The 11,347-nt window shown below is 42.7% G+C and overlaps 1 protein-coding gene across 1 annotated transcript in view; it reads right to left on the bottom strand.

Annotated features, from left to right (window-relative positions):
- SNX31 (sorting nexin 31) overlaps positions 1–11,345 on the bottom strand; it is a gene marked incomplete at its 5' end in the record, with an annotated part of 82,056 nt that extends 70,711 nt beyond the window's left edge. Inside the window, 2 exons of the mRNA XM_010863555.1 lie at positions 409–523; positions 11,328–11,345. Coding sequence (XP_010861857.1) covers positions 409–523; positions 11,328–11,345 — 133 coding nt within the window. The remainder of the gene's footprint in view (positions 1–408; positions 524–11,327) is intronic.
- Positions 11,346–11,347: the final 2 nt, after the last annotated feature.

The following is an 11,347-nucleotide window of genomic DNA, read 5'->3' as shown; positions in this document are numbered from 1 at the left end:
CATAAAAACAGATCATTTTATCCTTTTGTTCAGTCTTAATCCAAATGACATTTCTTTGACTTCTACAATCAAAACCAACACAGAGCACGTGGGGAAGGGGTAACTCTAAACAAAGCATTTTTATACCAAATACAAAGACCGCATATTGTATGATTCCATTTATGTGAAATATCCAGAGCAGGCAAATTTATAAAGGCATAAATTAGTGCATAAAAACAAGGGCTGGTAAGGGAGAGCAATAGGAAGTGGCTGATAATAGGTATAAAATTTCTTTTGGGGTGGTAAAAATGCTCTCAGATTAGATGACGGTGGTGGTTACACAATTCTGTAAATATACTAAGAGCCATTGAGGACAGATATAAACCTTCACATTTCCACAGATCTGTTTTAAAAAATCCAAATACATACCATTTTGTAAATATTGTTCTAACTGGTCCCTTCTCTCATCAGCCATAGATGTGGTCATTGCAAGATAGTACTTTGGTGGAAAGGGTGGCAGGCAATTTCCAAACACCCGCTTCAGCTGAAAGATCCAGAAAACACAGGGTTAAGGCGAAGCCCCTACCGTTCAAGGCTGGTTAGACACCTAACCTCCGCCTGGGGCAAGTCTCTCTCCCGCACTTTATCTAAAATTAACACTTCCTGATGGTCACAAAGAGTCGGGCACGACTGAGTGGCTGAACTGCACTGATGGTCAAAAGGAGGAAGAGGTGATACCTTGATTTTCTTAAAGAGGATTTTATTATAGTATAGGTTTCTAGAACACTGTTAGACGTATCTCAGACTGACAACTCCAGTCTGAGTTTGGTAGATTTGGGGTATATTTTAATCTTTCATTTGTTTTTACACAACTGCCCATCAGTCACATCATACAATATTCCTTTAATTCATTCCCCAATAGTATTCGTGACATCAATGATGAGAGTTAGGAATTTAATTCCCCCTCCCCACACCCACCCAATTTGAACAGAACAGCAGATGCTCAGAGTTGTGCAGTCTAATTTGGTAGCCTCTGATAACACAGCTAGTCCAAACTGAGATGGGAGGTAAGTGTAAAATACACTCTAGTTTTAAGGGAAGACTTCGTACAAAGGGAAGACAATGTAAAACATTTTGCTATGTGTATGCTAAGTAGCTTCAGTCGTGTCTGACTCTTTGGACTGTAGACTGCCAGGCTCCTGTCTGTGAGATTCTCCAAGCAAGAATATAGGTGTGAGTTGCCATACCCTCCTCAATAACTTTTTATGTTTATTATCTACTGAAATCATAATATTTTAGATGTATCAGATTAAATAAAATATATCATTAAAATTAATTCCACCTGCTTTTAAAATCTTTTTTAACATGTTAAAATTTTAACACAAAATTTTGCAGTGTTACATATGTGGCTCACATTCTACTGCTAGTGGACAATGTTGGTTTCTAAAAGTCCTGCAAGGCTGACATATGATCCCAATAGAAACCCTGCCAGACCCCTCCCTCTTCCCCACCCATATATGACCCAAGACCACGACCAGGTTGGAAACTATCTTTATGCAAGCTCATAGTGGATGCATCAAAAATAATTTTAAAATTAGGTAATCAAAAATGACCTTCATTCCAGACTCACATTTACAGTGAAAGCTTGAAAATAAGACATCGTATTATTCTTTTTAAAGTAGAAGAAAGGAAACCAGGAAGATTTTAACATGGTACCTCTGGAACAGGAAATTTCACTGGCTTAAAGAAAATGAGAGCAGATCTAAGAGAAATGAGACTGCAAATAAGAACGAACTAAAATTCCATTACCTTTGTCAAAAATAGTGTGTGTTTGGCTATTTACCTTGCACCAGCCCTAACTTCAAAATAGATCCCAAATCTGGCCACTTCTTCCTCCCCCGCTGCCATCACTCTTGTCCACAACCCTGTCATCTCTTGTTCCAGGTTATTGCAGTAACTTTCTAACAGATCTGTCTGCCTCCGCCCTTGCTCCCCTTCCGTCTATTCCTAATACAGAATCTAAAGTTACTTAAAAGTGTAAGTCAGATCATTCCTCTGCCCTGCACAAAATCCTTCATAGCAGCCTATCTCACTCAAGTAGGAGCCAAAATCCCAATTCTGGGCCACCCGCTAAGACGTCCATTAGCCACCCATGACTACTTAAATTTAAACTTAAAATTTAAAATTCAACTCCTCCATCTCACTAACCACATTTCAAATACTCAGTAGCCACTGGAAACATGGCAAGTTCCTAGCAAACTGGACAAAGAAGATACAGAGCATTTCCACCAGCACATAAATTTCTATTGGATAGTGTTGATTTAACACTTAGAAAGGTTATTACCTGCCTACCTGAAGGGAAGATACAGCTCCCTTATATTTCGTTTGGTCTGCTAGGTTGTTCGTTCGATTTCTAGGGAATCTAAATTTGATGCCAACATTTATTTTTGCAATTTAAAAATATTCAAGTTATATTCTGGAGAGAATATAAAATGGCACAGCCACTTTGGAAGAACTTTTGGCAATTTCTTACAAGGTAAACATAGTTTTACCACATAATTCAGCAACTACACTCTTAGTTATTCACCCAACAGATTTGAAAACTGTGGCCACAAAAAAACAGCATACAAACATTTAGAGGTGCTTTACTCATAATCACCAAAACCTGAAAGCAACCGAGATCTCCTTCAATAGGTGAATGGATAAACAAACTCTGGTCTATCCCTACCATGGAATATTCCCCAGCGACAAAAAGAAATGAGTTGTCAAGCCACAAAAAGACATGGAGGAAACTGAGATACACATTGATAAATAAAAAGTCAATCTGAAAAAACACACTCTATGACTTCAATGATATGATATTCTTGGGGGAAAAGCAAAATGATAGAGAGAGTGAAAACATCCATGGTCACCAGGAGCTTGGAAAAGGGCAGTGTTGAACTGGTGAAGCCCGTGGAACCTTTCAGGGTGAAACTGGTCTGTATGATACTATGGTACAGAATACTAGGCATTTGCCAAACCTACTGAACTTTACAACACAACTTTAATGTGTGCAAATATTTAAAGAATCATTTGGGAAGTGGGGGGAAACCCAGAAAGGAATGCAGAATGTGAGTAAACAATTTAACTATATTATACATACATGAATCAACTGGAGTGAAGGGAATGAGGGAAAAGGTGCTGACCCAAGTCACTCTGCAAATGAGTCTGTAAAATTAAAGGCAAGAGCAGCTGTACAGAAGCACTGAGCTCCAGCTGATAAAATTGTCTCCTACGTGGATACAGGTTAACCATTCTGGTACCTCTATATGTGCCCACAGAATGGAACAATCAAGTCAACGGGTGGCAGGTGGCATGAGTGGTTTCTCACTGTTGTAATGAGAGTTTTCAGATAAGGGAACAGGCTAGAGTGAGCCATGTGGTGATGGGTTACCGTTGAAGACATCGGTATGAACTCACGTTTAACTTAATTTAGACACCGATGGCTACACGCAGAGGTATTTATTTATAGACATGCACATATGCACATATGTTTTCTTGCTCTTTAAGCTGAGAGGGCCTAAAAGCAACGACACTGCGGCAGTGGAGAACACATCTAGTGCCAGATATTGGTTTCTAATGTTATTCTCCAATAAAAGCAACTAGGACTCCATGAAGAAATGGTTGATTCTAGGACTGAGGCAGGAAATACACAAGATGAGTCTGGGACTGGGACTTCCCTAAGGTCCAGTGGTTAAGACTCTATGCCTCCAATGCAGACGGTATGGGTTTGATCCCTGGTCGGGGAACAAAAATCCCACCAGCTACACAGTGGGGCCAAAAAAAAAAAGAAAAGATGAGTCTGGGGAATCTTATAGTGCCAGAAAATAAGAAAGTGTGTAAAGCAAACAAAAGTCAAATAAGGGTATGTCAAAGAAACAGGAACAAACAGAAAGAGCTCCCACAGGCCAAGCTGGAACAATTTGAACAATAAAATAAAGTATAATTGAAGTACAGCCTGAAGTATAAAGTAAATATCTAGGAGTCCACTCCAGGAGTATTATATCCAGGAGTCTATAATAATTTTTAGCCCAGCTATAAATTATTGACTAAATAAATAAATCAGAGAGAATAGACAAATCCTGGTGCAGAAGAATCCCAAATAATGTATGTAGATACTTCATGCCACAAGGAGATGGAACATAAATCCTCAGTCTTTAAGTGTGGTCTGTGCATGGTGACCTCCCTCCTAGGAGCACAGTGTGGAAAGGCAGGGAAAGAAGTAACCTTATGTGGAGAAACCTGACCAGCACTCCCTCAGCCAGGTGACCAAGGGCAGTATCAAAAATGTTAGATCGATAGCAACTGCCCCAGACAAGATGTGATTAGAAGCACTTGTCCCCCAGGGTCTTTCTCTCAAAACCATAAACCCAGTCTGGTCATCTGAAAAACATCAGACCAAGTCCAACAGAGGGACATTCCACAAACTACCTGCCGGATACTCCTCAAAACTGTCAAAATCATGAACAAGAGGAAAGCCTGAGAAACGGTCACAGTCAAGAGGAGCCTAAAGTGACATGACAGTTTAATGTGGGGCCTGGATGTGGCCTTGGAACAGAAGGACATTCAGTAAAGACCAAAGTTAGAATAAATGATAGACTATAGTTTGTAATTCTGCATCAATACAGGTTCATTGTGTTAGGTCACTTTTAGTCGTCTCCAACTCTGTGGGACCCCATGGACTGTAGCCCATCCAGGCTTCTCGGTCCATGGGATTTTCCAGGCAAGATGACTGGAGTGGGTTGCCACTGCCTTCTCCACATAAACATCACAGATGCTCCCAAATGGGTGGGAATCGCAGTATCCTTGAACCAGCAGGGCTATCTGGGTTATCCAGGGGAGATATGGGAGGAGCCCTACAGCCAAGAGCTGGACGAAAAGTCAACAAGGATTAAGGTCCTAATACCCACCCCAGAGCCAAAGCTCTCCCGGCAGGTTTTACAACCAGAGCTGACTTCTCAAGGAATCTTTCCCCTCCTTTCTCAAGCACTGGTCTAAGGGGGAAGATAAACACAACAAACTGAGCAGTAAAGTCCACCAAAGGTCAATCACAACCGCACAAGTTCTTCAACTCTACCAAAATACAGTCTCAAATAGTACATAGTTTACCTATTAAAAGCACTTGCATACTGAGAATTATCTGTTATTAGAGTTGGCCCCCGGAGACGGCAATGGCAACCCACTCCAGTACTCTTGCCTGGAAAATCCCATGGGCAGAGGAGCCTGGTGGGCTGCAGTCCATGGGGTCGCTAAGAGTCAGACAGATTGAAGCAACTTAGCAGCAGCAGAGTTAGCCCCAACATTCAAAAACTGTTTCAAGAGATCAGAAGGAAAATGCACCTCTTGTGTTCCTTCAGTAAGAGGTGTTTTTGTTTGCTTGCTTTGAAAAATCATGTTCAGGTAACATTTTTTTTAATTCCAGCACAGTCTCCTACTCCAATTTCTCCATTGCACAGTTCTGCGTCTTAACATGAACAGAACTCTACTGGCCAAATGAAGCTTGATGTCAAGGTGGGAGGATGTGGTCAGATTGCCTTTGTTATCAAGGTGGGAGGATGACAGGGTGCATGGCCATGATGATCATCTACTTCACAGGACTGTATTGAGGAAGAAATGGGAAAATACACAAGACTGATGTTCTTTGGTACAAAATCCCACAGTCCAGGTTGATTTGAGCTGTGACCTTTTATCTGGAGATGCCATATGCACTTGCATCCCCCTATTTCTATCCCTTGGTGGTGACCTGGGACGAGTGGAATTACAGTCACAACACTGTCCTCTTGATAGCCTCTGTTTCTGATGTTGACTCAGTCATCCCACCTTCCAAGGCCCCTTGTATTAAAAATCTCAGATTGTCCAGATAATGGGTCACAAGCTCAAATCAACCTGGACTGTGGGATTTTGTACCAAAGAACATCAGTCTTGTGTGTTTTCCCATTTCTTCCTCAGTACAGTCCTGTGAAGTAGGCAATCATCATGGCCATGAACCCTGTCACCCTCCCACCTTGATAATGAGGGCAATCTGACCACATCCTCCCACCTGGACAACAAGGTTAGTTGACAATGAGTAACTCAGGCAGCTGAAGTGACTTAAACCAAGATCAATGAGCAGCAGAACTTGGACACAGTCTTTTCACCACTTTTTCTTTCTCCTTGCCCTCTTTCCCTCCCATCCTCCTCCTCCATCAAATCTCTATTGGGCCTCTCCTAAAACAGGATTCTGTGCTGGATACGCTATGCCTACAGCCTTCATTCATTCCTTCATTTAAGCATCCCTTCATTAAATAAAGAGGGAAACAAAATCTTCACACAAAGAAGGGGAAAGCAACAAGGTCTAAACACAGAGTGGCAGAGGAATCAGAGAAAGGTGTCTTGTGCAATTAAGGGGGACTTCCAGAGGAGGTGGCGTTCGAGGTGACCCTTGAGAAAGGCTGGTCTCTAACCCATGGCCCAGCAGGCAGAGGCCTTCTCAGGAGGGGGGAGTGAGCCAGGGAGTGGCAACCGGCCAGCTCATGAGAACAGACGGTCTAAGTCAGGGAGAAGAAATAGCAGGTAGGAGCCAGACTGAGTCAGCACCTGGCAGGGAAGAAGACTGAACCACTGCGGAGCCCTCCTCTCGCACGGAGGATCCTTTGCAAGGCTCGTCAGCATTGCTATGACTGATGCCAGCAGGGCATTTCCAAAGAGGCAAGCATCCTTGCCACAGAGTCCAGCCTCATTTACACAGGATGGCCAAAATGAGCCAGTTAAAGGTTTCTTTCACAGATTTAACTCCCCTTGAGGGAGGTGGTACAGGCAAGGGCATAGATCAAACCGATTTTATTCATTTAGGGGCACAGAAAGCAGTCAGGTCAGGGAGTTCCCGTGGCAGAGAGACGGATAACACTCAGCAGTGGAAGGGAAGCTGCCAGAACTTGAGAGCCTCCGTGGGAACCGGGCTGCCGGCCATGACTTCAGAGATCACGGGTCACAGCTGACCTCTGGGAAACACAACCATCATTCCTCAGGTCAGTCGTATACACATTAGCCTCCCATAGAAGGGGCAGGGGCCACATCACCTCAGTCAGGTTCTCCTTCTCAATTGCAGAGGGCTTCCCTGGTGGCTCAGATGATAAGGAATCTGCCTGCAATGCAGGAGACCTGGGTTTGATCCCTGGGTTGGGAAGATCCCCTGGAGAAGGGAATGGTTACCCACTCCAGTATTCTTGCTGGAGAATTCCACAGATAGAGGAGCTTGGAGGGCTACCATCCACGGTGTCACAAAGAGTCTGACATAACTGAGAGACTTCCACTCCATCAATATACAAAATAGAAATCAAATTCGTAAATCCAAAAAACACATGTGCTAAAAGTCAGAGTCTTCACTTAATTTAACATAGTGCTTGCCATTTAATAGGTACTTAGTAAATATTCTTAAGTAAATGAGTAATCAGTTAAGCCTATTAAGATGAAATTTCTGTTCTATTGTGATGCAGAACTTCCAAATCAATTGGAAATAAACTTCTACTCACCAAACAGACACAGGACACACACATTCATAAACACAGATGGGGACTTAACTTTATATTGTCTCATTTTTTATTGTGCTCAGTATTAATATTAAATCAGATTAAGAATTCTTAGCCATTTCACATCTTCCATGGAGTAGGAAGAATAAAAACTGCTGAGAAGAGGCTGGGGGAAGTCAGCCAACCTTTTGGTCTCTGACTTAGGGTTGCAAGATAAAATAGAGGTTGCCCAGTTAAGAGTATCTCAAATATTGCAGGAAATATTCTAGTACTTTGCCAACAAATGTCTGTCTAGTCGAGACTATGGTTTTTCCAGTGGTCATGTATGGATGTGAGAGTTGAACCATAAAGAAAGCTGAGCGCCAAAGAATTGATGCTTTTGAACTGTGGTGTTGGAGAAGACTCTTGAGAGTCCCTTGGACTGCAAGGAGATCCAACCAGATCCTTTAGATCCAACTGATCTAAAGGAGATCAGTCCTGGGTGTTCATTGGAAGGACTGATGCTGAAGCTGAAACTCCAATACTTTGGCCACCTGATGTGAGGAACTGACTCGTTGGAAAAGACCCTGATGCTGGGAAAGATTGAGGGCAGGAGGAGGAGGGGACGACAGAGGATGAGATAGTTGGATGGCATCACCGACTCGATGGACAAGGGTTTGGGTTGACTCCGGGAGCTGGTGATGGGAGGCCTGGCATGCTTCGGTTCATGGGGTCGCAAAGAGTCGGACATGACTGAGCGACGGAACTGACTAATACTAGACAAGTATTTGTTATTTATCTGAAATTCACATTTAACTGAGGATCCTATATTTTTATTTGCTAAATCTAGCAAACTTACTTGGACTTTTCATCTATAAAATGGGAGTAATGATAATGATTGCAATGCCAACCTTATAGGGGCTTCTTGGGCAGGTGGAATAAAATCTTATGCCAGGAACTCTAAGGACAGAAAGCAGATCTTGTTGTCTGGGACTTGAGGTAGAGGGAAGGGATCAAGGGCAAAGGGGACAAGGAAACATTATGAGTGTGGGAATTGTTCTCTGTCTTGATTATAGTGGCAGTAGATTAAATATATTTGGAGGGAATGATGCTGAAGCTGAAGCTCCAGTATTTTGGCCACCTCATGCAAAGAGTTGACTCATTGGAAAAGACTCTGATGCTGGGAGGGATTGGGGGAAGGAGGAGAAGGAGACGACAGAGGATGAGATGGCTGGATGGCATCACTAACTCGATGGACGTGAGTCTGAGTGAACTCCGGGAGATGGTGATGGACAGGGAGGCCTGGCGTGCTGTGATTCATGGGGTCGCAAAGAGTCAGACATGACTGAACGACTGATCTGATCTGATCTGATCTGATAGTTCATCACACTAGACACATACAATTGGGGAATTTTATTATACTATGCTTAAATAAAGTAAAAAAAAAAAACGTTAGCTTAGGATGCAGTTGTTTTTCTGATAGTCTGTTTTTCTGATGTTTTGCCAACTTTGATAATGAACCACAAAATGGTTAGAGCAGGTTCCAAAGATCAAATCTAGGCTCCAACACTTGGAGTGGTATGACCCTGGGCAAGGTGTACCTCAGTTTTCTCATCTGTTAAATGGGGCTAATTATAATCCTAGCTCATAAGACTGTTATAAAAATTAAACACAATATTACATATAAAGCTCTTGGCACCAACCTTAGCACAGAGTAACTGTTAGTTATTGTTCTAAATTAATACCAATAGCCACCTCCTAAGATCTAAGTAGTTTATTTAAAAGGAACTGTTCCTACAGAAAAGGGAAACAATGATACATGTAAGATGGTTGGAAAATGGCTAAAGAAATCCTCACTTTAGAATTTTGAAAAACAAATACAAAATATTCATCAGTATCCGTTGTATATTCTACAAAAGGCATATCTTTGTGGAGATCAGAAGAACTGGCTTTATGTTTCTGCTTCAGGGCCTGCTAGGATTTGATAAGTCTGAATTTTTCTGAAAACAAGCATTTTTCTGAGTCGGTTAAGGAGGGCTTGACAAGCTTCTGCGTCAGCAAATATTTACCAAGCACATAAACTATGCGTCAGGTTCTCTGAGAACCTGGATTCGAAGCTTCACAAGAGCCTTGTGAAGTTGACACCCACAACCACCTACCTGATCATTTCTGAGGAAAAAATGGAAGGTCAGAGAAGAGGTGAGGTGTCCAGCCAGGAAGTGGTCAGTCCATCTTTCCCTTCTCCTCTCTGCCGACTCCTGCTTTTTACCTGTGATGGCCACCTCCCCATCATGACCTCACACGCAGGGAGGCAGATGAGGGTGGGAGTTCATCCTCATGTTCATCCTACAACTGCCTAAACCAACCATACTGTCTCTTCCTTTGAGTTCCCCATCTGTAGTCCTCTCAACTCCCCAGGCAGGTTTCAGTCACAAGTAGCTTGTCATCCTTCAAAAGTCTGAATCCATGCCCTTTTTATTCAGCCCCTGACAGTCATTCCTGAGGACCTACTGGGTCACAGACACTGTATTAAGTGCTAGCAATTCAAAAATGACCACAAAAAGTCACAACCACATTACACCTGTTTTCCCTGAATCCAGAGAAACTTAGTCATACCTTGAAAATGGACTTTTCCAACACACTGGAATGTATGAGGGAGAAGGCTCACTTCAGTGAAGATTTTATAAGAGTATAATAATGGAACTGAGCTGTCCATCAACAGAAAACGGTCTTAAAGAAATATGATCTATTTACTCACTAGAAACCAGAGATTATCTGAAAGGACTCTCCCCAAAATGTTAATATCTATTGCCGAGGCAAGCTTTTTTCTTTTTCCTTTTTTCTTTCTAACTTTAGGTATGTGTTCTTTATAATTGGGATACAAAATCTTAAAAAAACCAACAAAAACTGCATGAAGGTGGGGGAAAGGTGAAGTTCATTTCCAAACTTCCATGTACTCCTCTAACCCACTTTGATGATTTGCAACACTTCCTTGTTAGGAAAACAAAACCCATTAGACCTGGTTAATAAATCAATCTGCATGCTGGAAGAAAGTGTCATCAGGACACCAGAGTGAGAAACTAGAGTGGAAAATGGCCTTCTAATTTAATAATTCCTCTGTTTCCTGGCTTTCCAGTCTGCCCATATTTGAAGCCTATGAATACCTTCCTTTGAAAACAAAAATAGAGACACACCTTTTCAAAGGGGGGAAAATTAAACTCTAGGAGAAAGAAAGTGTTAGTCACTCAGTTGTGTCCAACTCTTTGCAACCCCATAGATTGTAGCCCGCTAGGCTCCTCTGTCCATGGAAATCTCCAGGCAAGAATACTGGTATGGATTGCCATTCCCTTCTCCATGGGATGTTCTCAACCCAGGGATTGAACCTGGGTCTCCTGCATCACAGGCAGATTCTTTGCCATCTTAGCCACCAGGGAAGCCCAATACTCACATACCAGAGACTGGAGACTACACCTTGATCTAGACTTGGTTTGCTCATTTTGCACAAGGACATTGTCTTGGGAAAACAACTGGGATTGAAATGGAGCCCAGGTTGGGTTGGTGGGGGTCACCGGGCTGGAGTGGGTTGGATAATTAATTACCTATGGCACCCCACCTCACCTCACAGCCCTAGGTGATTAGACCAGGTAACATGTATTCATTGAACTATATGCCAAGCAATTCACGATTAACCAGTTACCACGACTCGGATTAGGAGCCCAAAGCCCTCAGGAAGTGCAGTGTCTTGTCAGGGTCAAGCACCCAGAGCTCACGGGCCACACTGGAGTCGGGTGGGTGGGCTGGGACCCGCCTGGGTCCTCTCACCTGTTCGTTCCAACGATGCA

This window comes from Bison bison, unplaced genomic scaffold (genome assembly GCF_000754665.1).
Source record: "Bison bison bison isolate TAMUID 2011002044 unplaced genomic scaffold, Bison_UMD1.0 scf7180017864491, whole genome shotgun sequence".
NCBI classification, from domain to species: domain Eukaryota; kingdom Metazoa; phylum Chordata; class Mammalia; order Artiodactyla; family Bovidae; genus Bison; species Bison bison.
Note: the sequence above shows the minus strand (reverse complement) of the source record. Positions and strands in the feature narration are given on the sequence as shown.